Below are 27,071 nucleotides of genomic sequence, written 5' to 3'. Positions count from 1 at the left end.
AGAGGGTCAAAGTTGACCCTCATGGTGCATTATGGGGTGAACCGAACTTCCGCAAAACTTCGCCTGCGGGACGCGAATGCGAACCACTGAAGTTCGCATGGAACCGTTCGCAGGCGAACCGTTCGGCCCAACTCTACACAGGACTCCTTCCGAGGTCTGTAAGTCGATATGCAAAGAACTATAGTACCATAAGTATGTGCTAGATCAGGGGTAGGGAACCTATGGCTCGGGAGCCAGATGTGGCTCTTTTGATGGCTACATCCGGCTCACAGACAAATCCATAGAGGTTGATTCACTAAGCTACACTGCTCAAGCAGCACAGCTTAGTGTGGCAGTGCAAGTAACATTTTCAAAGTAGGCACGCTACTGCTGTAGTGTGCACTACCAACTTACTCTCGCTCCCCCCAAAACGAACAACTGTTTTAACTGTCCCACTCTGGACCCTGTCAGGTCCAGTGACTTTGTAGGACGAGATCTCTGCACTTTGATTGGCCCATTGGGCTGCCTGTCACTTGACAGGCAGCCTATGGGACCAAAGTGCGAGGATCTCGCCCTACAAAGTGAATAAACCCCCAAGTCAGCTAGCTAATTGTACAAGCTGTTAGTCTGTATTTTTCCTGTCTGGCTCAGGGAAATTGCTGATGTTGCCGAAACCCAAGAGAAGCTGAAGACGTGTCTGACACTTCCGCTGCCAGGCGGATCAACTGTATACACATCACCATGGCAACAGGGAGATGTGAGCCCTCTGCTGCACATGCGCACTGTCCTAGTTTGAAACATATTGTATGGCTCTCACGGAAATACATTTTAAAATATGTGGCATTTATGGCTCTCAGCCAAAAAGGTTCCTGACCCCTGTGCTAGATAGTGTGAAATGTATTCTTTCCTATCTGTTGTGTTTCTAAACTGTGCTTAACCTTCCTGGCGGTAAGTCCGAGCTGAGCTCGGGCTATGCCGCGCAGGAAGATATCTCAGCCCCTGGTGGGGCGATTGCCTCCATTCAAAATGCTGTACGCGCAGCTAGCATCGCCCGTACGCAGCGGCGCAAGAGGGCCCCGCCCCCCCCCCCCGCCAGAGCCCTGCGCTGCCCGGACCAATGAGTTCCGGGCAGCGCTATGGGCTGGATTGGAGGTGTCTGACGTCAGCTGACGTCCATGACATCATTCCGATCGTCGCCATGGCGACAGGAGAAGCCAAACAGGGGAACGCATTATATACGCGTTCCCTTGTTTGTTATTGATGCCGGCGACAATCGCACTAGAGGGACTCATGCGCCCTCTAGTGGTGTTTCATGTAGCTACCACTCTGGTAGATTTACATGAAACACAAAAAAAATAAATAAAAAAAAAAAGGATTTTGCCAATTTGGCAAAAAAAATTAACCGCCAGGGAGGTTAAAGTAAGTCTGAAGAAAATAAAAACAGATACTCACCTAAGGAGAAGGAAGGCTCTGGCTCCTATAGATCTTTCCAGTTCTCCTCATTCCCCTGCAGGCTCCTCCATTTGAATCTCCCACCACGAGAGACTTTAGAAGTCTTCTGGGGCTCTCGAAGCCTCGAGGCTCTGTACTGCGCACGCGCGTGAGAGGGCATTCGCATGTGTGCAGTATGGAGCGGCCCATCTTCAGAAGCCCGAGTGCTTTCGCAGACTGCCAAAGTCAGCCCAATCCAGCAGAGAGCAGAACAGTATACAATCGAACCATTGTAGACAGCTAACGGGGGATGCGGGGACAGGGAGGATAACGGGAAGGCTCTATAGGACACAGAGCCTTCCCTCTCCTTAGGTATGTTTTTATTATTTTTATTCTCACTTCAGACTCCCTTTAAGGAAAACCAGAGGAGGATTGTACCATAAATCAGTTACTTACCTAGGAAGAAGGAAGGCTCTTTATCCTGCAGAGGCTTCCCTGTCCTCCTCCAGTCCATCACCTCTGTCCGGTGCCTTCTTGAAGTTCACATCTGGATTCCTCTTTGTGCAGGAGCCTAAACGTGCTGCACCCACGCGAGTACAGCCGCACCTGCACAGTAGCACAGAGACACTTGTGGACAAGAGGCTCCAGCTAACTGTGCAGCCACGGCTGTATTCAGTGCCAATTTCAGCCCACCATATTACAAATTGAAGATACTCATTCTAGAGAATGATTGCAGGCTTATATGTATTACAGTACTAGTATATCTAAGCCTGTTAATATAACAGGCTCTATGCCTCACAGGAGGAGGATGCAGCGACACAGGGGATTATACAGGATAGCTGTATCTGACATTAGACTTATATTATTGTAGCTGGCGGCAGGCTAGGCTTTATTGACGGGTACATGATGATGCTATTTATTCACTGTTGGGGTACCATGTTTCTATTTGTTAGAAATGGTGGATCAATACAGTGATTGGCAGCTGGCTATTATGTATTGCTCATTTAGAAGCCCTAGTTTTCTTTTGTTAATGCATACATTCTTTTGGGCTTAAGCATACAAAACTATCATACTCTATATAGTTAAAGGGGCACTATGGCGAAAAAAATTACAATTTAAAATATATGTAAGTACATTTCTTCCAGAGTAAAATGAGCCATAAATTACTTTTCTATCTTGCTGTCACTTACAATAGGTAGTATAAAAATCTGACAGAAGTGACAGGTTTTGGACTAGTCCATCTCTTCATAGGGGATTCACAGGGATTTATTTATTTTCAAAAGCAGTTAGTAAATGGCAGTTGCTCTGTCCAACTGCCCAAAAACTGCGAATCCGAGCAGGCAGGCTTGCCAGCATCATTGTTTAAATCCTTTTTAGGGAATATCTTCATAAAGAATAACGTATCCTAAATAAAATATCTTCATAAAGAATAACTTTATGAAGATATTCCCTAAAAAGGATTTAACCTCCTTGGCGGTAACCCCGAGTTAGGCTCAGGATGGAAATCTTTAGCTCAGAGTGGTAATCCCGAGTTGGGAATCCCCTATCAAGAAAACCTGTCACTTCTGTCAGATTTCTACTACCTATTAGGAGAAAAGTAATTCATGGCTCATTTTACTCTGGAAAAAACGTACTTCTTATTTGTTTATGTTTGCACATATTTTAAATTTTACGCCATACTGCCCCTTTAAATATTGTTAAATAATACTAATCAGGGCTTTGCTATCGAGCTTCATAGGATAGTCCTAGTAATTATGTATTAAGTTAGTAAAACATCAATACATTCCTTAATAACAATCCAAAACACAGTACTTACTAAACAATAATCACAATTTAATGACATTAGAAGTAATACATTATATACAATGTTCCTTGTAGACCACACAGGTCTTGCAGGTCACATAGCTGTGTTGACAATACGTATCATTATGTGCCTAAAAAAAGTCTTTCTACTCACTCTGTACTCATTCTATCTCTGTTTTCCTTTCTTCCTCCTTAAACAGGGACTATGGTGTAAAATTGTAGAAGTTAAAAACCATATGTACACATATACAAACTTGTCCCAGATTAAATGAACTGTAAATTTTGTACTTCCTGTGTAGCTGTCACTTACAATAGGTATTACGATATGAAAGATCTGGTCCTCTTACCAACAGGTTTTGGATTAGTCCATCTCCTCATGGGGGATTCTCAAACTTTATTTTTATTGTTTTAAAAACATTCCCTGGAAAGGATCTAATCCAGTGATCCTCAAACTAAGGCCCGCGGGCCGAATGTGGCCCCCTGAGGCTCTTTTACCGGCCCCCCCACACACATAATGTATTACTTATAGATGCAGTCAGCTACATCTTCAAATATTGATGGTCCACATATAGAATAGCAGTGCTGGCACCACCCATCCACATGGAAGCCAGAAAGCAGTAATTCGCTGGTTTCCAATCAAATTCCACATGAGGTCGGTGACACTGCTGTCCAATTGGACTGCAGGTTGTCACCTGGGTATGCTTCACTGTCTGGCCCGCAAAGTCAACTACATCATTTTATGTATAGATCAGCAAACTGGAGGGAGCCTTCCAGCAGTCTGAATTATGTTGACCCAGCCCTCGACCCAAAACGTTTGGGGACCCCTGATCTAAACAATGATCCTAGCCAGCCTGCTAAATTTTGTGCACACTATTCTGGCAGTTAGACTGAGTAACCGCCATGCAAGGGGTGCTTTGGAAAATAAAATAAATTCTGAGAATCCCCCAGGAGGAAATGGACTAGTCCAGGAGTGGGCAAACTTGTGCAGGATCGGGGCGCATACCTCTAGAATGTGGGCCACTGCTACTCTGTCCATCTCCCTCCAGTTTGTGCGGGCGAAGATAATTGGGTTTAAGTCACCCAATCAATCGTTCCAGCGGGGATCTCCATGGCAACGCTGGTACAGAACGACGGCATGTAACATGACAACACTGTTGCCGTGGAGATCACTGCTGGAACAGGCCATTGGGGAAGTTTGTTGCGTTGTTGTGTAAAATGGACGGCGGTAGGGAGAGGATGGGAGGAGAGGAATCCAGCCATTTAGCGGTGGGCTGGCTTTACAACTGCCCCAGGCCGGCCTGGTCTAGTCCAAATCCTGTTGGTAAGAGGTTCAGAATTGGCTGATGGCTGATTAAAATGCCTTATGTAAGTGACAGATACGTGAAATATTAATATTGCATTTAATCTGGGACACATGCACATATTATATGGAGGTTAAAATATGAATTTTTAATTTTTTAGCTTTTCGCCTTTAAGGTGGAATCAAAGCAAAGTTATACAGGAAAGTTTATATTATAAATATGTGTCCAAAAAAAAATGTTTGTTCCATACAGATTTACCATCTCATTTATGAGGCATGTGCATTTCTGAAACACAATGGAGTGGAGAAGGCACACCATCAATTCTCCAGGGTGCTTGATAAAGTGGTGTAGGCAAATGCCACTGATCAAGTACAGTTGCAAGTATTATCAGCATACCCATTTGTAGTTTAAAGCACACTCTTTTTTTTTTTTATTAATGAGGGTTGTGCCTTTCTGAACCACGCTGTCTCCATAGCTGCAGATGAAAAATCTCCAGAAAGAGAAACTGAAAAGCTGAGCACCTGACTGCCAATGTGATGCTGTATCCCAAGGATCCACCCACCCCACATTAATAGCTCTACTAATGAAAATGAGTGCGTCAGGGAAGAGAGCAGTGGAGAAATGCACTAGCTTTGTGTAGAGGGCGGGTAACAGGGGCGTGTCTGCGTAAAAAACTGATCTTGTTACAAACCCAGAATGCAACAGTGGGAACCAGGAAAAGCTTAAAGTGGACCTGAACTCTTGCACAGGACAGAAGGAAAACAAAGAGAAATGCACTCTATATGTATTTAGAGCATTTAGCCTGTCTAATTCCCCCTCATGTGTGTCTAATCACAAAATGGAATCTGATCTCTCCCCTGCGTCCCATGACTGCCTATGGCAGATAAGCACATTTGAGAGCACAGGATGTTAACAATATGTCTGCTTCCATGAATCAGGAAGTGGAAAAAGTGCAGATTTCTTTTAGGATTTGTATCAGCTGTAACAAAGAAATGGTTTTTTTGTTTAAAGGTTATTATTCTGTTGTGTATGTTTTAGAGCAGAGAGGACTTTTGCGTTCAGGTCCGCTTTAAGTGAAAAACAAACATCATTACAAAGTGCTCCAGCCCCTTTGCTGAGCATTGCAAGAAACCTCTACTGGGAGAAGTATGGCAGGTGCCATTTTTAATGGTCAAGTTAAAAATTTCAGCTTGCAAGCAAATTGTATGCAGCTGAGAACTGGGCCAATAAAAGTCACCAGGCATAATTCAAATTACAGAATGCATTAAAGGATACATGAGCTGAATGCAGCTCGTAAAATGTTACTTACCTGGGTCTAATTCCAGCCTCTAGAAGTCTCGGTGTCCCTGGCCCCAGTTCTGCTGTCATCCAGTCTTCTGCTGTCCTCTCAGTAGCGGCCGGGGACCCGTGCCAACCTAGGTCTCCAGCTGCAACGGAGACTGGATGGCGAGGGGCACAGAGATTTCTAGGGGATAGGGTGTTCAGCTCATGCATCCTTTAATTTACTTGATGACCATTCCTATTGCTAATGCATAAAACCCCGGGTTCAATGAATGGCCAGGGACAAGGATTTATACAAATGCATCAACCTATATCACACAAAGGACATGACGCACAGACTCTTGGTAAAATGCCCATTCTAATAGCAGAGGAATGGCGTGCGTTGCAATTACTGTCCAAAAAAATTGAAAAGCAAATAGTTTAGTGTTGGAAATGTGCCTACTCCCTTTCAACAAACAAAGATGGAAGTTTGGATGTCTCCCTGGGTGCAATCAGGCCAAACCAGTCTGAGCTCAGGCCGCTCCAAAAGTCCACTACAAGTAGGAAATAAGAAAAGAGAAAAGACGCAGGGAAGACCTGTCCTGGATGGGATAGCACATTACTGACTACCAGAGTCTCAGAGCGCCTTTCCTTATTTCCTGTTCCCCTTTAAGGGTTTTCACTTAACACACTACACCTCGAGTTCTGCAGCACTTAGTTGACCATTGCACAATTAGTGCAGCTTGTGTTACCTGGGTAACAAGCGAGACGCTACTAGTGCAACATGTGATACCATAGCAACGGCCAGGTAGTGCAGGCTGGGCTAACTGTGCAACGCGTGTTACTACCCTGGTGTTTGTACTGGTAGCCATTATTTCTGCAGCCAGAAACATTTCACCTTATGAGATGTCCCCCTAGGTTTGTCATTGGCACGTCTTGTTGTGCAATTTCTGGTGTCTAATCAGATTACTTTTCTCTGTGAAACATTTCCCACACTCTGAACACGGAAATGGCCTCTCTCCTCGGTGACGTCTCTGGTGCTTCTTAACGTCTGCTTTTTCAAAGAAGCTCTTCCCACACTCTGAACACAAAAACGGCCGAATGCCTGTGTGACGTTTCTGGTGTTTAAGAAGGTCTGCATTCTCTTTAAAACATTTCTTGCACTGTGGACAGGAGAATGGACGCTCCACTGTGTGGCGTTTCTGATGTCTAAGAAGCTCTCGCCTATCCAAGAAAGTTTTCCCACACTCTGAACATGAAAAGGACCTCTCACTTCTGTGACTTCCTTTTTCCTCCGTGATATTGTTCTCGAATTCTGTACATAAAAAAGAATGCTCACCTTTGTGAATTCTCTGGTGTCTAAAGAGCTGTCCCTTAGCAATAAAACTTTTCCCACACTCAGAGCATGAAAATGGACGTTCACCTGTGTGATGTCTCGAGTGTATAAGGAGGTATTTTTTCTCAGCGAAACATTTCCCACAATCTGAACACGAATATGGCCGCTCACCGGTGTGACATCTCTGGTGTCTAACAAAGCCTTCTTTCTCAGAAAAACCTTTCCCACACTCTAAGCACACGAAAGGGCGCAAACCTGTGTGGCTTTTCTGGTGTCTATTGAGGTGTCCCTTTTCAATAAAGTCTTTCCCGCATACTGAGCATGAAAATGGACGCTCACCTGTGTGATGTCTTGCGTGTTTGATGAGACCTGCTTTCTCTATAAAACCTTTCCCACAGTCTGAACATGAATATGGCCGCTCACCTGTGTGACATTTCTGGTGTCTAAGAAAGCCTGATTTCTCAGAGAAAGCTTTCCCACACTCTAAGCATGAATAAGGACGCTCCCCTGTGTGTCTCCTCTGGTGTCTAATAAGGTGTCCCTTAATGATAAAACTTTTCCCACACTCTGAGCACAAAAATAGACCCTCACCTGTGTGATGTCTTTGGTGTTTATGAAGTTCTTCTTTGAGAAAAAAGCTTTTTTGGCACTCAGAACATGAAAAGGGACGCTTCCTCATGTGAATTTTTTGGTGTCTCTCAAGGTGATGTTTGTGAATAAAACATTTCCCACACTCCAAACACACAAAAGGGCGGTCACCTTTGTGAGTCCTGAGGTGATTGAAAAGATTCCCTTTGCTACTGTAGCCTTTCCCACACTCTGAACAAATAACCGCACACTTGCGTTTGTGCCGCCGGAGATGTACGGTGAGAAGAGACTTTGTGCTATAAGATCTGGCACATTCAGAGCACTGAAAAATCTTCTTTCCTCCCTGTCTAATATCAGTACGAGATTTACCAGAAGATGATTCCTCAGGATTAGGCAGATCTTTCGATCTATCGGTAGTGTGAAATCTCGGCTGGATATTTGGGGTAAGAGAATGTGATCTGTCAGCAGATTCTTCAGGATTAGAGGGATCCAGTGATCTCTCCTCATGGTGAAGTCTGTGAGGTGTATTTCCAGTAATGGGGTTTCCTCCTGGAGAATACTGAGTGACGCCATTTTCTTCTGCATTATCATCTGGAGGTGAGATTAGACATCCCTCCAAGGTGATCCCCACAGCCTCTCCATCTACACGGGAAACAATAACATTGTGAAAAGTGTGTTCATTGTCCCCGCTTTGTACTGTTGAATAATAGTGGAAAGTGTCACAGAGCTCTGACATTGAACTGCACACAATGGTAACACACCAGTATAAAAGGAGGAGTGTGCAATACAACTAAAATGACTTTGGCATGGTAGGGCACTGTGTACATCACTGAATGCACTGCTACAGTGCGGAATGGAGATGCACCTATCTTGTGTCTACTGGAATATTGTGGGCAATTTAATGGTACTATTATGTTATGCTGAGAAACAGAGATGGGCCTCTCATATGGTGTACAGTATCTCCTCCTCATTTGTTGGTGCTATGATGTTATACTGAGGAATGGAGATGGACATTTAATATGGTGTACAGTATCTCCTCCTCATTTTTTGGTACTATGATGTTATACTGAGGAATGGAGATGGACCTTTCATATGGTGTACAGTATCTCCTCTTTATTTGTTGGTGCTATGATGTTATACTGAGGAATGGAGATGGGCCTTTAATATGGTGTACAGTATTTCCTCCTCATTTATTAATGATATTATACTGAGGAATGGAGATGGACCTTTCATATGGTGTACAGTATCTCCTCCACATTTGTTGGTGCTATGATACTGAGGAATGGAGATGAGCTTTACATATGGTGTACAGTATCTCATGTTGGGAACCTGATGTTATACTGAGGAATCTAGTTGGACTTTCACATAGCCCTTTACAGAGTGTGCTTTTGTTCGAAGCAGTGGTCCTTTAACCTCCTGGGCGATAATCCCGAGCTGAGCTCGGGGTAAGCCGCCGCAGAGGATTTCTCAGCCCCTGGTGGGCCGATTTCCACACTTTTTGCTTTGTTACACGCAGCTAGCACTTTGCTAGCTGCATGTACAAGCCGATCGCCGCCACTCCGTGCTGATTCGCCTTGTTAGAGGGCCCCCCAGGACCCCATGCGCAGCCTGGCCTATCATCGCCAGGCAGCGCTAAGGGGTGGATCGGGACTCCCCCAGAAGCCATGATGTGGATAACGTTGATGACGTCAGCCCGATCGTCGCCATGGCGACAGGGGAAGCCAAACAGGGAATCCCGTTCTGAACGAGATTTCCTGTTTGCTCTGATCGCCGGAGGCGATCAGAAGGGGTGGGGGGATGCCGCTGCAAAGCGGCTATCATGTAGCTAGCGCTAGGCTAGCTACACGATTTAAAAAAAAAATATTTTTTTTTTTAAAAGTGCTGCGCCGCCTCCCTGAACTGAAATGACCCTTTCACATTCAGCTTACCCATATATACTTGAATATAAACCGACCCCCCCACCTTTTACATCAGAAATCAGGGAAAAATTATTGACTCGCAAATAAGCCGGGGGTAGGAAATGCAGTGGCTTAAAACTCCATTAAATGTTCACAATCTACAATTCGATACTGGACTGATAGCAGACAGAGCTCATTTTAAGTACAGTAAATCTCCAGTACAATCTGGAAGTCAGCTGTAGCAAGGACTTGTACATGTGCTCAAATTAACATGTGTTAATATTACAATTAGCACATGTGCAAGTCCTGCATACAGTGACTTCAAGATTGTACTGGAGATTTACCCTGCCTAACACACCACGCTCTCTCTGGATCATCATAGCGCTGCACATTAGATATCTCCCGGCTTGCTATGCAAACTCCACCCGCTCTTCCTCTGCTCATCGCTGCAAAACTGTGCAGCACTACAATTGCTCTGACTCCAGGTGGCCTGCAAAGCCTGCCCGCTCTGTCTATTCTCTTACCGGCCGCTTATCACTGCAATAGTGAGCGGCGCTGCACATGCCACAGTAATCCAGGATCGTCATGCCGGCAACACCTGCCCGCTCTGTATCCACTCAACCCGGCTGCACTAGATGACATTTACTCCACTCTGTTGGCTGCACGCTCCACTCGGGGCCCTGCATAAGGTGAGTGTCCACAGCTGAAAAGTTTATGACTCGCATATAAGCCGACAGGCGGACTTTTGAGCACATTTTTTGTGCTCAAAAATTCAGCTTATATGCGAGTATATATGGTACATCTCTGTCTAGAACTGTTATCTAAATGTATTCATCAGCATTACATCCCTTATGTTGACCGCTACTCACTCTTTCCATAAGTCTTCTCTTCATCTTCAATCTCAATCAAAGCTTTCACCTCAGTCTCTTCTGCACTCTAAAGCCGCGAAATGAAAGAAGATAACATATTCTCATAGAACAAGTCCTCAGAGAAGAATATCATCTCATACAGCTTGGAGTTCAGTTGGATTTTTGGACCTCCTACCTGATAAAATTGATAAACAGTGTGTTTTTCTTTTGTAGAATGCCAGGAATAAAGAGGAGCTGCCCATCCCTCTGGTGGGTGCCTGTTTCTGGATCCATCTGTAGGAAACACACACACTGCAGGAGAAAGAGGAAACTGTTGTAGAGACTGGAAGAAAACCTGAAGTGACCCAATAGCTCACTAACTAGCTATGTCATCATGTAGAGTGGTGACTGTCCTCACATCGCGCCGCATCCCACAGGTTTCCCTGTATGGGATTGCAACGTAGTCAGCACAACAGAGAAGCATAACCTGGATACAAAGCATTTCCCTCTTCCTCCTCCACCCAGGCAGGGCCATTTTCAATGTCTACTGGACTCTCTCATGCCAATCTGTTGATGCTGATCCCATGCAGATGGGATGGGCAATGCATTGTGTCTCGGTTCATCAACTGACAGATAGGGCTGATCGGAACAGCGGAATTCCGATTTCGTTGAAATTTCGTGTACCGCATACGAAAACCAAATTTCGTGTTCCGAATTTTCGTGTTCCGAGTGCATTTCTGTTGAAGTCAATAGTGCCAACTTCTGCGGTTAATTGTAAAGCCCCTGTACATGCTATCATCACCACATTTGGCATGTATAATAAGCAGATGAGTAGGAACATAGTAAAAAAAAAAAATTGTGAAAAGACCTTATAGTTTTTGAGCAAATAGATTTCAAAGTTTCATAGGAAAAATGGTTTTTAAACTGTGTAAAATGACACTGCTGCAGTACAGGTTACTGCATTCCGAGTTCTGTATACATATTGTATAAATTTCATGAAAACAGACAGCGTGGGTTCCCCCCTTCCAAGACTCCTTAACTCCTTGTCTCCCATGCAGGCTGGGATAGCCAGAATGCGGAGTCCCGGCCACGTGGGGCTTTGCACCCTGAGCTATACCAGCCCGCATGGTCCATGGTATGGGGGGGGGCTCTGGAGGAGAGGGGCGGTCAACCTCCCCCTCTCCCCCAGAGCCCTTGTCCAATCCATGAACAAGGGGATCTTCCCCACCTCCGGTGGCGCAGGAGGAGGTGGGGGCCGCCGACGTCCTGGGGGGTTCATGGTGCCATCTGGGGTTCCCCTTTAACAAGCGGACCCCGGAAGCCGCCCCCACCCCAGGAGAAATAAGTATAGGGGTACACGGTACCCCTTATCCATTTCAGAGTTAAAAAAAAAAATAAAACACGACAACGAAAAAAGTCCTTTATTGTTCTAAATCAACCAGGGATACTTACATTGTGAAAATCCCACGCCAGTATCCTTAGAAGTGGTCCCACGCCAGTATCCTCTTAGGACATCTCACCACCCTCCCACACCGACGAACTCCCGCCACTGAATGGTCACAGCCAGCCTCTGCAACTGTATAGCAGAGGCTATGAACACGAAAATGTTGCCTTTGAAACAAGAAATTTCGGCAAACAGTGATGCAATCAAAATGGCCACTGGGAAATCCCGGAACGCTGGAGGCCACACTAGAGTGGCGAAACCAGACATTTTTCACATAGATGGTGGGTCCAGGTGACCAGAGCAGGAGGTGCCCTGGTCCCTGGACCCACCTATTTATGTGAAATAACGCTCAGTCTGACTCTCTTAGGTGGCCTCTGGGGAACGGGAATTCCCCAGCAGCCATTTTGTTTATGACACTGTTTGCCGAAAATTCTTGTTTTAGCAAACAATTTTCATGTTTCTAGCTTATGCAATACAGATTGCAGAGGCTGTCTATAGCCATTCAGCCCCGGGAGTTGGGCGGGTGCGTGGGACCACTCCTGAGGATACTGGCGTGGGACCACTCCTGAGGATACTGGCGTGGGATTATTGCAAGGTAAGTATCCCTGGTTAATCCAGAGCACTAAAGGACTTTTTTCGTTGTCGTGTTTTTATTTCTTTTTTTTACCTCTCTGCTGAAATGGGTAAGAGTGTACCCCTATACTCATTTCTCCTGGGGAGGGGGCGGCTTCCGGAGTCTGCTTGTTAAAGGGGACCCCCGGATGGCACCATGAACCCCCCAGGACGTCGGCGGGCCCCACCTCCTCCTGGGGCACCGGAGGTGGGGAAGAGCCCCTTATCCATGGACTAGACAAGGGCTCTGGGGGAGAGGGGGAGGTTGGCCGCCCCTCTCCTACAGAGCCCTGCCCATACCATGGACCATGCGGGCTGGTATAGCTCAGGGTGCGAAGCCAATGGGCGTAGGGCCCGCAGTCGCAGGGGTCGCCGTGGCGACCGGGCCCGCCTCCTGAAGAGGCGGGGGAGGGGCCCGGGGGCCTGGACCGCCCAGGTGCTGAAATCCCCGCAGCCCACTGCGGGGACTGCCTCCCGGAGGCAGAGCAGGGCTACAGCAAGATGGCTACCAATGCCCTGCACTGGAGACTATTTGTGTCTGCAGTACAGGGCTTCGGGCGCCATCTTCCCATCTGCCTGTCAGCGCAGGAGAAACTGGCTGCAGGAGGATCGTTGCTGGAGGAGCTGCACGAGGGAGGCTGACTGCACGTCGGGGAGCTCACGTCAGAGGCTGGCCAGGTGAGTGAATTTTTTTTATTTGTACAGGTTTATTTTCTGGTGAATGCTCCCACATTGCGATTATTTTCTGGTGAAAGCTCCCACATTGCGATTAATTTTTGGTGAATGCTCCCACTTTGCGTTTATTTTCTGGTGAATGCCCCCAAATTGCGATTATTTTCTGGTGAATGCCCTCACATTGCATTTATTTTCTGCTGAATGCTTCCACATTGCGTTTATTTTCTGGTGAATGCTCCCACATTGCGATTATTTTCTGGTGAATTCTCCCACATTGAGTTTATTTTCTGGTGAATGCCCTCACATTGCGTTTATTTTCTGGTGAATGCCCCCACATTGAGTTTTTTTTCTGGTGAATGCCCCCACATTGCGTTTATTTTCTGGTGAATGCCCACACATTGCGTTTATTTTCTGGTGAATGCCCTCACATTGCGTTTATTTTCTGGTGAATGCTCACACATTGCGTTTATTTTCTGGTGAATGCCCCCACATTGCGTTTATTTTCTGGTGAATGCCCCCACATTGCGTTTATTTTCTGGTGAATGTCCTCACATTGCGTTTATTTTCTGGTGAATGCCCCCACATTGCGTTTATTTTCTGGTGAATGTCCTCACATTGCGTTTATTTTCTTGTGAATGCTCCCACATTGCGTTTATTTTCTGGTGAATGCCCCCACATTGCGTTTATTTTCTGGTGAATGTCCTCACATTGCGTTTATTTTCTTGTGAATGTCCTCACATTGCGTTTATTTTCTGGTGAATGTCCTCACATTGCGTTTATTTTCTGGTGAATGCCCTCACATTGCGATTATTTTCTGGTGAAAGCTCCCACATTGCGTTTATTTTCTGGTGAATGCCCTCACATTGCGATTATTTTCTGGTGACTGCTGCGCACATAACGATTATTTTCTGGTGACTGCCCCCACATTGCGTTTATTTTCCGGTGAATGCCCTCACATTGAGATTATTTTCTGGTGACTGCTCCCCACTTTGCGATTATTTTCTGTGAATGCTCCCACATTGCGATTATTTTTTGGTGAATGCTCCCACATAACGATTATTTTCTGATGAATGTTGCGCACATAACGATTTTCTGGTGAATGCTGCGCACATAACAATAATTATCTGGTGAATGCTGCGCACTTAATTATTTTCCTTCAGACTGGCATCTTGCTACTAATTGCCCTATTTCCTCTGGGTGCTGCGTATGTTTGCAAATTGAACGTGGCAGCCATGCTGCTGGAAAGATGAATTGATATAGCCATGCCATGCACAGCTATAGGGATTTGTATATGTGTGTGCTTCTGGTGTTGCAGGGGGGGGGGGGGGGGCTGTTGTTGCCTGGAGGGGGGGGCCACATCCAGATTCCGCATCAGGGCCCAGAGGTTTCTAGCTACGCCACTGGCGAAGCCCTACGTGGCCAGGACTCCGCATTCTGGCTATCCCAGCCTGCATGGGGGACAAGAGGTTAAGGAGGCTTGGGAGGGGGGACAAGGGGTTAAGGAGGCTTGGGAGGAGGGACCCCACGCTGTCTGTTTTCATGTAATGTATACAATATGTATACAGAACTTGGAATGCAGTAACCTGTACTGCAGCAGTGTCATTTTACACAGTTTAAAAACCATTTTTCCTATGAAACTTTGAAATCTATTTGCTCAAAAACTATAAGGTCTTTTACAAATTTTTTTTTTACCATGTTCCTACTCATCTGCTTAATATACATGCCAAATTTGGTGATGATAGCATGTAAGAGGGCTTCACAATTAACCACGGAATTTAGCACTATTGACTTCAATGTAAACGCGAATTCGGTTCTCGGAATTGCCGAATTTTCGAGTACTTACTCGGAACTGCCAAATTCCGATGGCAAACTCGAAATTCGGATTCCGAGAGCTCAGCCCTAATCGCTTCGGCTATAGGAAGTGAGTGTCATTTCCTGCTTTGCCGGCTGCCAGATAGGAGTTACAGCGTACTAACGCAGTAATCCCCGAAGAATGTTGCCGGCAGTGCAGCCGCCAGGCTTCCACCAACATTCAGAGTGAAACCGGCCTGAATTTGCCAGAGACTAATACTGCACTTTGGAAGCCCGATCGATTTACGTTCAGACTGGCATCAATCTGGCGTGCTCGAAAAGGCTCGGTTAGATGTGTGGCAGTAGCGGCTTCTTGACTCCCTGTGTGTAATGCGTACCCACAAAACGCACAAAATGAAAGTCAATGGGAACGCAATGGGTTGCGTTTTTCATGCGTTTTTTCCCCAAAATATTTTTTTTGCTGTATTTTGGTTTCCTGCTGTCTTCCAAGTGATTTGCATGAATGGAAATCTAAAAATGCATGGAAAACGCATACAAAACGCATATGCATTTTGTATATGCAAACGCATTAAAACACATGGAAAACGCATTGCAAACGCACCACAAACGCACAAACACCGCACACAACATTAACTTACAACATGACATAATACGCAGTGTTTCACGCTATGTCCTATGTGAGCCCAGCCTTACATTTGCTGCCAGTGCAGATTAAGGATTCGTGCATTAGGGCTGTACAAACAGACTGCGTTGCGCTGTGTTCTTATAACATGCATTTTTTTTCAATTGCAAAGCCTTTTTAAAAATAATGATAATTGTGATGAATTGTACACAGTAGTACGATGCGATTTTAGAAACTTGCAATCGCAGTGACTGCATTAGAAAATCGCATACAAAAAAGGCAAGGAGATTGCATTTTTTCGAGGTCAAATCCCAGGAGACCTTGCAACTTCCTGTTGAAGGACTTTAAAGAGACTCAGAGACGAACAATACTAAAACTCTGATATTTACCCGGGGCTTTCTCCCGCCCCATAAACACGTCTAAGTCCCACGCCGTCCTTCCGCAGTCTGCCGTTCAGCTGCGGTGAGACCCGGTAACAGGCTCAGTTACATCAGCCGCTCTGCTGGACGCGTAATACAAAAGTACCTTCTCCATCATTATTTCATTCATATATAGATTATATACACTATGGGCTTGATTCACAAAAGAGTGCTAACTGTTAGCACGGCCGTTTTCGCGCAAATTTTCGCGTTTGCGAATTTTTGCGCGCAACTAAACGTTTTCACATGCAAACGCGAATTTTCGCATGAAATCGCTATTGTTTTCGCATGCAACTTCGAGTTTGCGCGCGAAAACGATAACAATTTAGCTGTGCGTGAAAACGTTTAATTGCGTGTGAAAATTCGCGATCGCGCGCACACGTGAAAATTCGTGCGAAAACGGCCGTGCTAACAGTTAGCACTCTTTTGTGAATCAAGCCCCCGGTATTTGTCCAGATCCTGACAAGCAACGCAACATGTGAAAAAACATGATGTATTGATATAGATCCACAGAAGGGTAGCTTTAGGAGGAGGCTGGGTTATGCAAATTAGTCACAGGTGCATTGCTCTGGACAGTTTTGCCTGTTAAGGGACATCATTTCTAATTTTCATTAGATTTAGGCTACATATTCAGGATCAAGACTTCTTTAATGAATCTGTGTAGCCTGGTGGTTGTAAAACTACGTGTGGGTTATAAAACTAAATATCTCGCCATAAGGTGAAAACTGCAGAAATATGGGGGTATAAATAGCAATTGACTCGTCATAAAAAGTAGATATGTGGGTGTGAGGGGAGAGGTGAGTGCCTGGTAATGTCTCCCATCCAAAGGGTCCCATAAAAAAAAAAAAAAAAAAAAAAAAAAGGGACTACATCCGCATAGTGTTTTTTTTTTATACTGACGCAGTGTGGCTTTATGTGACGGAAGTGACGTTTTTGCTGCATCCCTCACGCGACTGCATACGTTTGTCACCACGCGGTTCCTGCGGAGGACCGGAAGCCACGTAAGTCACGTTAGCCACGCTAACGCTTCTGCGCAGGTGATCGCTTCTAGGGCTGATCGGAACAGCTGAATTCTGATTTCGTTGAAATTTCGTGTACCGCATGCGAAAACCGAATTTTGTGTTCCGAATTTTCGTGTTCCGAGTGTATTTCTATTGAAGTCAATAGTGCCAACTTCTGCGGTTAATTGTAAAGCCCCTGTACATGCTATCATCACCAAATTTGGCATATATAATAAGCAGATGAGTAGGAACATGGTAAAAAAAAAATTTGTGAAAAGACCTTATAGTTTTTGAGCAAATAATATTTAAAGAGAATCTGTACTCTAATATTCTTACACTAAAAAGCATACCATTCTATTCATTATTTTCTCCTGTGCCCCTCTGTGCTGTTTCTGCCACTCTCTGCTGCAATCCTGGCTTGTAATTAACAGTTTTAGGCAGTGTTTACAAACAAACTAACCAGCTTGTAATAGGCTCAGCTAAGCATAGTGTGTGTCATTCAGAGTGTGCAGGGGGCCTGCAGAGGGTGTGTATCGCTTCTACCAATCACAAGCAGCCCTGCACATTCCACACAATCAAGCCTTAGCCCGACAGACACTGACAGAGGAAAGATACATTGATTTATTACAGAGACAGTGCAATTAGGAAAGACTGCAGTAAGCCAGAGCAGATTAGAACAGGCATAGGAACTTATAGGATAGAAGAACTAAGGCTGAAAAATTTGTTACAGAGTCTCTTTAAAGTTTCATAGGAAAAATGGTATTTAAACTGTGTAAAATAACACTGCTGCAGTACAGGTTACTGCATTCCGAGTTCTGTATACATATTGTATGTATATTTCATGAAAACAGACAGCGTAGGGGTCCCCCCTTCCAAGCCTCCTTAACTCCTTGTCTCCCATGCAGGCTGGGATAGCCAGAATGCGGAGTCCCGGCCACGTGGGGCTTCGCACCCTGAGCTATACCAGCCCGCATGGTCCATGGTATGGGGGGGCTCTGGAGGAGAGGGGCGGTCAACCTCCCCCTCTCCCCCAGAGCCCTTGTCCAATCCATGAACAAGGGGCTCTTCCCCACCTCCGGTGCCGCAGGAGGAGGTGGGGACCGCCGGAGGTGGGGGGTTCATGGTGCCATCCGGGGTTCCCCTTTAACAAGCGGACCCCGGAAGCTGCCCCCACCCGAGGAGAAATAAGTATAGGGGTACACGGTACCCCTTACCCATTTCAGCAGAGTTAAAAAAAAAAAAAAAACACGACAACGAAAAAAGTCCTTTATTGTTCTAAATTAACCAGGGATGCTTACATTGCGAAAATCCCACGCCAGTATCCTTAGAAGTGGTCCCACGCCAGTATCCTCTTAGGACATCTCACCACCCTCCCACACCGTCGAACTCCCGCCACTGAATGGTCACAGCCAGCCTCTGCATCTGTATAGCAGAGGCTATGAACACAAAAATGTTGCCTTTGAAACAAGAAATTTCGGCAAACAGTGATGCAATCAAAATGGCCACTGGGAAATCCCGGAACGCTGGAGGCCACACTAGAGTGGCGAAACCAGCCATTTTTCACATAGATGGTGGGTTCAGGTGACCAGAGCAGGAGGTGCCCTGGTCCCCTGGACCCACCTTTTTATGTGAAATAACGCTCAGTCTGACTCTCTTAGGTGGCCTCTGGGGAACGGGAATTCCCCAGCAGCCATTTTGTTTACGACACTGTTTGCCGAAAATTCTTGTTTTAGCAAACAATTTTCGTGTTTCTAGCTTATGCAATACAGATTGCAGAGGCTGTCTATAGCCATTCAGCCCCGGGAGTTGGGCGGGTGAGTGGGACCACTCCTGAGGATACTGGCGTGGGACCACTCCTGAGGATACTGGCGTGGGATTATTGCAAGGTAAGTATCCCTGGTTAATCCAGAGCAATAAAGGACTTGTTTCGTTGTCGTGTTTTTATTTCTTTTTTTAACTCTCTGCTGAAATGGGTAAGGGGTACCATGTACCCCTATACTCATTTCTCCTGGGGAGGGGGCGGCTTCCGGAGTCTGCTTGTTAAAGGGGACCCCCGGATGACTCCATGAACCCCCAGGACGTCGGCGGCCCCCACCTCCTCCTGGGGCACCAGAGGTGGGGAAGAGCCCCTTATCCATGGATTGGACAAGGGCTCTGGGGGAGAGGGGGAGGTTGGCCGCCCCTCTCCTCCAGAGCCCCCCCATACCATGGACCATGCGGGCTGGTATAGCTCAGGGTGCGAAGCCCCACGTGGCCAGGACTCCGCATTCTGGCTATCTCAGCCTGCATGGGGGACAAGGGGTTAAGGAGGGGGGACCCCACGCTGTCTGTTTTCATGAAATGTATACAATATGTATACAGAACTCGGAATGCAGTAACCTGTACTGCAGCAGTGTCATTTTACACAGTTTAAAAAACATTTTTCCTATGAAACTTTAAAATAGTTTATTTCAAAAACTATAAAGTCTTTTCACAATTTTTTTTTACCATGTTCCTACTCATCTGCTTAATATACATGCCAAATTTGGTGATGATAGCATGTAAGGGGGCTTCACAATTAACCATGGAATTTAGCACTATTGACTTCAATGTAAACGCGAATTTGGTACTCGGAATTGCTGAATTTTCGAGTTTCGAGTGCTTACTCGGAACTGCCAAATTCCGATGGCAAACTCGAAATTCGGAATCCGAGAGCTCAGCCCTACTGACAGATGAGTGGGCTCGGTGTTTGAAGTGCTAGACAGGGGAGGCAGTGGGATGGAGTGAGATGTGAGTGAGATGGAGTGGGATGTGAGAGGGACTGAATGAGATGGAGTGGGCCGTAAGTGGTATGTGAGTGGGAAGGAGTGGGATGTGAGTGGGAGGGAATGGGAGGAAGTGGCATGTGAGTGGGAGGGAGTGGGATGTGAGTGGGAGGGAATGGGAGGAAGTGGCATGTGAGTGGGAGGGAGTGGGATGTGAGTGGGAGGGAGTGGGATGTGAGTAGGAGGGAGTGGGATGTGAGTGGGAGGGAGTGGGATGTGAGTGGGAGGGAGTGGCATGTGAGTGGGAGGGAGTGGCATGTGAGTGGGAGGGAGTGGCATGTGAGTGGGACTGAATAAGATGGAGTGGGCCGTGAGTAAGATGAAGTGGGATGTGAGTGGGAGGGAGTGGGATGTCAGTGGGAGGGAGTGGTATGTGAGTGGGAGGGAGTGGCATGTGAGTGGGAGGGAGTGGTATGTGAGTGGGAGGGAGTGGGATGTGAGTGGGAGGGAGTGGCATGTGAGTGGGAGGGAGTGGGATGTGAGAGGGACTGAATGAGATGGAGTGGGCCGTGAGTAAGATGAAGTGGGATGTGAGTGGGATGTCAGTGGGAGGGAGTGGGATGTGAGTGGGAGGGAGTGGGATGTGAGAGGGACTGAATGAGATGGAGTGGGCCGTGAATGGGATGAAGTGGGATGTGAGTGGGAGGGAGTGGGATGTGAGTGGGAAGGAGTGGGATGTGAGTGGGAAGAAGTGGAATGTGAGTGTGAGGGAGTGGAAATATGAGTAGGAGGGAGTGCCATGCGAGTGGGAGGGAGTGGAATGTGAGTGGGAGAAAGTGGAATGTGAGTAGGAGGGAGTGGGATGTGAGTGGGAGGGAGTGTGATGTGAGTAGGAGGGAGTGGGATGTGAGAGGGACTGAATGAGATGGAGTGGGCCGTGAATGGGATGAAGTGAGATGTGAGTGGGAGGGAGTGGGATGTGAGTGGGAGGGAGCGGGATGTGAGTGGGAGGGAGTGGAAATGTGAGTGGGAGGGAGTGGAAATGTGAGTGGGAGGGAGTGGAATGTGAGTAGGAGGGAGTGGAATGTGAGTGGGAGGGAGTGGAATGTGAGTAGGAGGGAGTGGGATGTGAGTAGGAGGGAGTGGAATGTGAGTGGGAGGGAGTGGAATGTGGTGGGATGTGAGTGGGAGGGAGTGGAATGTGAGTAGGAGGGAGTGGAATGTGAGTGGGAGGGAGTGGGATGTGAGTGGGAGGGAGTGGGATGTGAGTGGGAAGGAGTGGAATGTGAGTGCGAGGGAGTGGAAATATGAGTAGGAGGGAGTGCCATGTGAGTGGGAGGGAGTGGAATGTGAGTGGGAGAAAGTGGAATGTGAGTGGGAGGGAGTGGGATGTGAGTGGGAGGGAGTGGGATGTGAGTGGGAGGGAGTGGGATGTGAGTAGGAGGGAGTGGGATGTGAGAGGGACTGAATGAGACGGAGTGGGCCGTGAATAGGATGAAGTGAGATGTGAGTGGGAGGGAGTGGGATGTGAGTGGGAGGGAGCGGGATGTGAGTGGGAGGGAGTGGAAATGTGAATGGGAGGGAGTGGAATGTGAGTAGGAGGGAGTGGAATGTGAGTGGGAGGGAGTGGAATGTGAGTAGGAGGGAGTGGGATGTGAGTGGGAGGGAGTGGAATGTGAGTGGGAGGGAGTGGAATGTGGTGGGATGTGAGTGGGAGGGAGTGGAGTGTGAGTAGGAGGGAGTGGGATGTGAGTGGGAGGGAGTGGAATGTGAGTGGGAGGGAGTGGGATGTGAGTGGGAGGAAGTGGAATGTGAGTAGGAGGGAGTGGGATGTGAGTGGGAGGGAGTGGAATGTGAGTAGGTGGGAGTGGGAGGGAGTGGAATGTGAGTAGGAGGGAGTGGGATGTGAGTGGGAGGGAGTGGAATGTGAATAGGAGGGAGTGGGATGTGAGTGGGAGGGAGTGGAATGTGAGTAGGAGGGAGCGGAATGTGGTGGGATGTGAGTAAATAATGACGTGCTAACTTTTGTTCGCTTTTTTTGTAACTTAAAAAGGAACTGTAACGATGTACAGTAGAATGCCATAAATAATTCAGGATACCCACTTTTACGTTAAACTAAACCAGAGATTTTGTAAAGTAAAGATTTGATACTTACCTGGGGCTACCTACCTCCCCATAAACACGTGTGAGTCCCTCGCCATCCTCCCACAGTGTGCCGTTCAGCCACAGTGTGCCGTTCAGCTAACGGCTGCAGCCCTGCCTCCAGTCGCGTCTATCAGCGGCGCATCGCCGCCTCTCCCCCGCCCCTCTCAGGGAAGGAAGACTGAGAGGGGCGGGGGAGAGGCGGAGATACGCGTCTGACAGACGCGCGTGGGGCAGGGCTGCGGCGGTTAGCCCTGCCCCAACCAGGAAGCGCTCCCCCGCTGCACCGAGGGGATTTGGGGGTGAAGGGACCCCCGTTAAGCCGCGGGATAGCGGCGTTTTAGCAGGGGCACACATGCCCCTGCTAACTATGAGGTCTGAAGCGAGATTTATTCTCGCTTCAGACTCTCTTTAACTACTTACGGACCGCGCTAATTGAAATCTACGCCCTGTTTTGATGGCTATCTGGCTGCCAGGGCGTAGATTTCAATTCACCGCTGCTGCGCACATCCGCCGTTTTCGTCGCTCCCGCTGATCTCACGCTACATCCCTGCCATCTCCCGTCGCAGCTCACTCGCTCTGCCTGTCTCTATGACGGCAAAGCAGTCATGTGAGCGGGTCAGGAGCCGATTTCATTGGCTCCTGGCCCTGTCTTTCAATGTAAGCAACTCCCATTGGCTTACGTTGAAAGACAGGGCTCCAATGAAAATGGCTCCTGGCCAGCTTACAGGAACTCTGCCATCATAGAGACGGCAGAGTTAGTTGCCCAGGTTCCGGACGTGCGGCAGTGACGGCGGTTGCGGCTGGTGTGTGCGGCAATTCGTCAGGATTCCGCAGTTTCTGTACCAGCCGTCTTTGGTCCTTAAAGAGGCAGAGAGCGCTGGTACTTAAAGTGGATCCGAGATGAACTTTTACTCATTGCATAATTGTGTTCCTTTCCTATTGTTTATAGGGCATTCCTCAAGCTAAATACTCTCATTTGTTTTTGTTTTAATACTCTAATTCCCTATAAACTAAACAAGCCTCGCCCACAGCTTTTCTGAGAGCCTTGGCATTTTCAGAGAGTAGCAAGAGCTCAAGGGAGCTCAGTCTGGGCAGGAGGAGGGGGAGGTATCACTAGCTAGAGATTTCAGAGGCAGAGGGGAGGAAGGAGGAGGATGGGGGATTAGGTTTTTTTTCACAGGCTGAGTGCTGAAGATGCAGATAAGCTTGCCTGTGTGTAATGTTTAGAAACACGATGGCTGCTGTCATTGTATCACAGGAAGAAATAATCATAATCTATTGAAGTTGTTTGCAGCTAGATTTGCTTTGTAAACTATCTAAAGTTTAGATAAGACATATAGGCAAGTTACTTGTTATAGTTAGTTTTTTCATCTCGGATCCGTTTTAAGTGGCTATAGATAAAATCTGTCATGACAGTCGTTATCCGCTTTGCCTTTGTCCATGTTACGAGATTGTGGGAAGAATCGGTTGTCAATCAAAAAAAAAATGCTGTTTTTCGGAAAAAATAGCTGTTAAAATCGCGTAGTTGGTACGGGCTTAAAGTGTACCCGAGGCAACATGTGACATGATGAGATAAACATGTGTATGTAAAGTACAACACATTAATAACCAGGCTGTTTTACTTTGCTGCCTGAAAGAGTTATATTTTAGACATGGAAGTGACAACTTCTGTCTTGTCGGTACCTTGTCGGGAATATAAGAATCACTAATAAGAAAATTACAGCCATAAAAGTTTTTCTGGCAGAATACAACTTCTGAGAGCAGAAGGAGGTAGAAAAAAGGTCAATAGTTCATGTATTTCCATTTAGGGACACTTAATAGGCTGCCACTGAGCAGAGGCAACAAAAAATTCATTCTACTTTGTAAATCTATAAATATAAAATAAAACCATGGGATATAAAAAGCTCATCAGTTTATTTTCGCCTCGGGTCACTTTAACTCCTTTCTGTATTTAGTACCGTATATACTCGAGTATAAACCGACCCGAGTATAAGCCGACCCCCCAACTTTTACCTAAAAAAAAACCTGTGAAAATGTTTGACTTGAGTATAAGCCTGGGGATAAGAAATGCAGCAGCTACTGTTAGCTAGAAATATCAGGGAAAATGGGTAAGCACCATCGGTCAACTAAATAGACATCAACCAGCAGAAAGGATCTTAATGGATAGTAGAAAACTACAAAGGAAATTAGATCCTCTACAAATATTGCACCAAATAAAATATGCAGTTATTTTATAATGATGCTTGCTTAAAAAGTGCAATGCATTGCAGCAACAATAGTGAAGAGTGCATAAAATGAGACAAAATCTCAAACCACACCAAAAGGAGCAGTGCCAATAACTAAAAAGATGAAGACGAAAACCATGATGCTGTAAATGGAAGTGATAGCAATAGCACTATAAGTGCAAATCAAGCCTGAAATAGATTCAAGTGCAGGGGAAGCAAGGAGCAGCGTGGGTGGCAAAGAGTGCTTAGATTGAGAGAGAGGAGGAGGTGGGACTCACCGGCATCGCGATTCACCACTAACAAGCACACACTGATTATCAGACATCAGCTTGTCACCTGTTGGCAGGCTGCTGCTGCGCGCCCCCCCCCCCCCCCCCTGTGTTCACCTTCTTTGTGGTGTCTCCCCTCCTCCTTAACAAGCGGCTTCTTCGGGCTAGAATGCTATAGGGAACGTGTCTCCCTTCCGCCCCTTTGCACTTCTCTCACCCACCCTGTCAGCTGCCCAGAGATCGGGATACAGCGCATCGCCAGGTGTCCACTTCTGTCTGTCACAGTATCATTGTTATGACGCCCTCTATTGGTGTCACTACAGGAGTCATAGCAATGATACTGCAACAAATAAATTCATGGCGGCGCTCTGTATCCCGATCTCCGGGCAGCTGACAGGGCGGGTGAGAGCAGCGCAAAGGGGTAGAGGAGAAAGGGAGACACTTTCCCTATAGCATTCTAGCCTGGAAGAAGACGCTTGTTAGAGGAAGGGAGACACCACTGAGAAGCGGAACACAGGGGGAGGCCCGCGCAGCAGCAGCCAACAGGTGACAAGCTGCTGTATGATAATCAGTGTGCGCTTCTTAATAGTTAGTTGCTACACATGCCGCTCCGTTCCTGCTAGTGCAGGGAGGGGGGGAAGATGGTTTAACATTTGGAAGTGACTCGTGTATTAGCCGAGACCCCCACTTTTGGGCCAATATTGTGGACCCAAAAACTCGGCTTATACACGAGTATATACGGTATTTATTACTGACCTGTGCTGATCTGTGTAGGAATTTCCTCCTCCTTACACGACTTTTCATTCCACACATACGTCTCTTCTGGTTCTTCCTTAACGTCTACTTTAATAGTGGTCACATCCTCCCCCTAATCATGATCACAAATAGATGAATATGTTGGTTGTATTCTCAGCACAGATTTCCTACAGATCAATTTTGGTATCTGTCGAGATCTTCTGTTCCACCTACCTGATAATGGAGGGGGGTGATGGGATCTTCCTGTGTACAATCCTGGGAATAAAGAGGACCTGTACATCTCTCTGGTGGGTTTCTGTTACTGGATCCATCTGTAGGAAACACACACTGACTGAGGATGGAGAAGTGGAGATTGTTGTAGAAAATGGAAGCCTGTGTATTTTGTTTATATTCAGTGTTCACTGCTGACCTGTGCTGATCTGTGAAGGAATTTCCTCCTCCTTACACGGCTCATCACCACTCACATATGTCTCTTCTGGTTCCTTTTTAACTTTTATTTTAATAGCATTCACATCTTCATCCTGTGATAAGACCACAAATTGAACTTTATGAGCTGATACACAATACACAAGATCCCTACAATGCACAAAACATGGAACTGGTATTTGTGGAGAATCTTAGCTTCAGAGCCAGCCTTTAGCCTTAGTAAAGCCATCCAGAATGGGTTCCAGGAGCGCCCATGATGAGGCTGTCACCACCCCTTCCCCAAATCATGTCTGCAGGAAAGTCACTTTTGGACACTAAGAGGGGGAAAACTTGAAAAAAGGAGGACACCGTAGAGACTGCTTGAAACTAAAGTGGGAGGGAGAGACACTGGGGCACCACAAGGTCACTGGGGATAGTTGTTTGAGACCGTAGGGGACCTGCCTGACACAAGGGGGACAGTGGGAATACAGTCTGATATTAAAGAACGCGTATGTATGTATGCGGAACCAGTGGGTTGGGTGCAGGGCAAGCCGAATGACGGCTCACCCTGCTGCCGCCAATCTTCCCAGCGGCGTTAAATACTATTCCCCCTCCGAGTTGGCACAACTGGGAGGGAGCTGTGAATTGGGGTCAGTGAACCAATGCACCCCTGAATTACCCTTACGCACCCTGCACAGCATAACATTGCTGCTATGGGGCGCCTGGTTTCAGTGCCCGGCGCTGAGCTGCACCAAAACCACCTGCTTCGCCTGGATTAGCCTGACTTTAAGAGAGTTCCCTGACACAAGCAGGGACATTAGGGAAAGACTGCCGAGCACTAGGGAGTGCACTGGAGAGACTTACTGACACTATGAAAACAAAAGAGGAGGGGAGGACAGATAAGATGCTCCCTGTGTGTGACTGTTTGTCCTACTGGGCTTCACACATATATTGACCTGCTCTCCGCTGAGATGGCTGAATAAAGTTATACGACAAAAATCAGCGACTAAAGCTTTGTTGGTGCTCCGCACCAGACAGTTTGCAGGTCACCGTTCCTCCACTGTCCCTTCCACTCTCAGCATCCAATGTCTTACCCTCAGAGATCAATATGAGACGGGCTTTTATCCCCGGACTTAGATTTTATCATTTATTATTAAAATAACACTGCAAGTGCTTATTAATAAAACCTGACGTGTTTCGCACGGTGCCACCTTGCTTCCTCGGAGGGTAGTCAGCAAATGCTGACTACGAGACTGTCTCATATTGTTTAGTATGGATACAGAGGCGCCTAACGGATAAAAGTATCTAAAAAGTTTAAAACATGAGGAGGCAGTGGTGGACTTACCTCCTCCAAGCAGAAACAAAAATTGCCAATGTGTTTGTCAAATACAACAAGTTTATTTACATACGATGCAACACGTTTCGCAGGTTTGATCCTGCTTCATCAGGCATTAACAATGGAGTAATAGCATGTGTGTTCAGTAGAAGAACCAGGCAC

The 27,071-nt window shown here is 46.7% G+C and overlaps 1 protein-coding gene across 2 annotated transcripts in view; it reads right to left on the bottom strand.

Moving 5' to 3' along the window:
* Positions 1-3,222: 3,222 nt before the first annotated feature.
* Positions 3,223-27,071, bottom strand: part of LOC137534632 (uncharacterized) — a 40,253-nt gene continuing 16,404 nt past the window's right edge. The window contains exons 12-17 of one of the 2 annotated variants that reach the window (XM_068256230.1): positions 25,578-25,689; positions 25,382-25,479; positions 25,169-25,280; positions 10,641-10,756; positions 10,466-10,532; positions 3,223-8,340 (exon numbers count right to left, since the gene is read on the bottom strand). In XM_068256230.1, coding sequence (XP_068112331.1) covers positions 6,698-8,340; positions 10,466-10,532; positions 10,641-10,756; positions 25,169-25,280; positions 25,382-25,479; positions 25,578-25,689 — 2,148 coding nt within the window. In that variant the 3' untranslated portion in view covers positions 3,223-6,697. The remainder of the gene's footprint in view (positions 8,341-10,465; positions 10,533-10,640; positions 10,757-25,168; positions 25,281-25,381; positions 25,480-25,577; positions 25,690-27,071) is intronic. The other variant, XM_068256231.1, reaches the window with a different exon arrangement.

This window comes from Hyperolius riggenbachi, chromosome 10 (assembly GCF_040937935.1).
Source record: "Hyperolius riggenbachi isolate aHypRig1 chromosome 10, aHypRig1.pri, whole genome shotgun sequence".
NCBI classification, from domain to species: Eukaryota; Metazoa; Chordata; class Amphibia; order Anura; family Hyperoliidae; genus Hyperolius; species Hyperolius riggenbachi.
The sequence above is the reverse complement of the archived record's forward strand: the minus strand, read 5'-3'. Positions and strand labels throughout refer to the sequence as shown.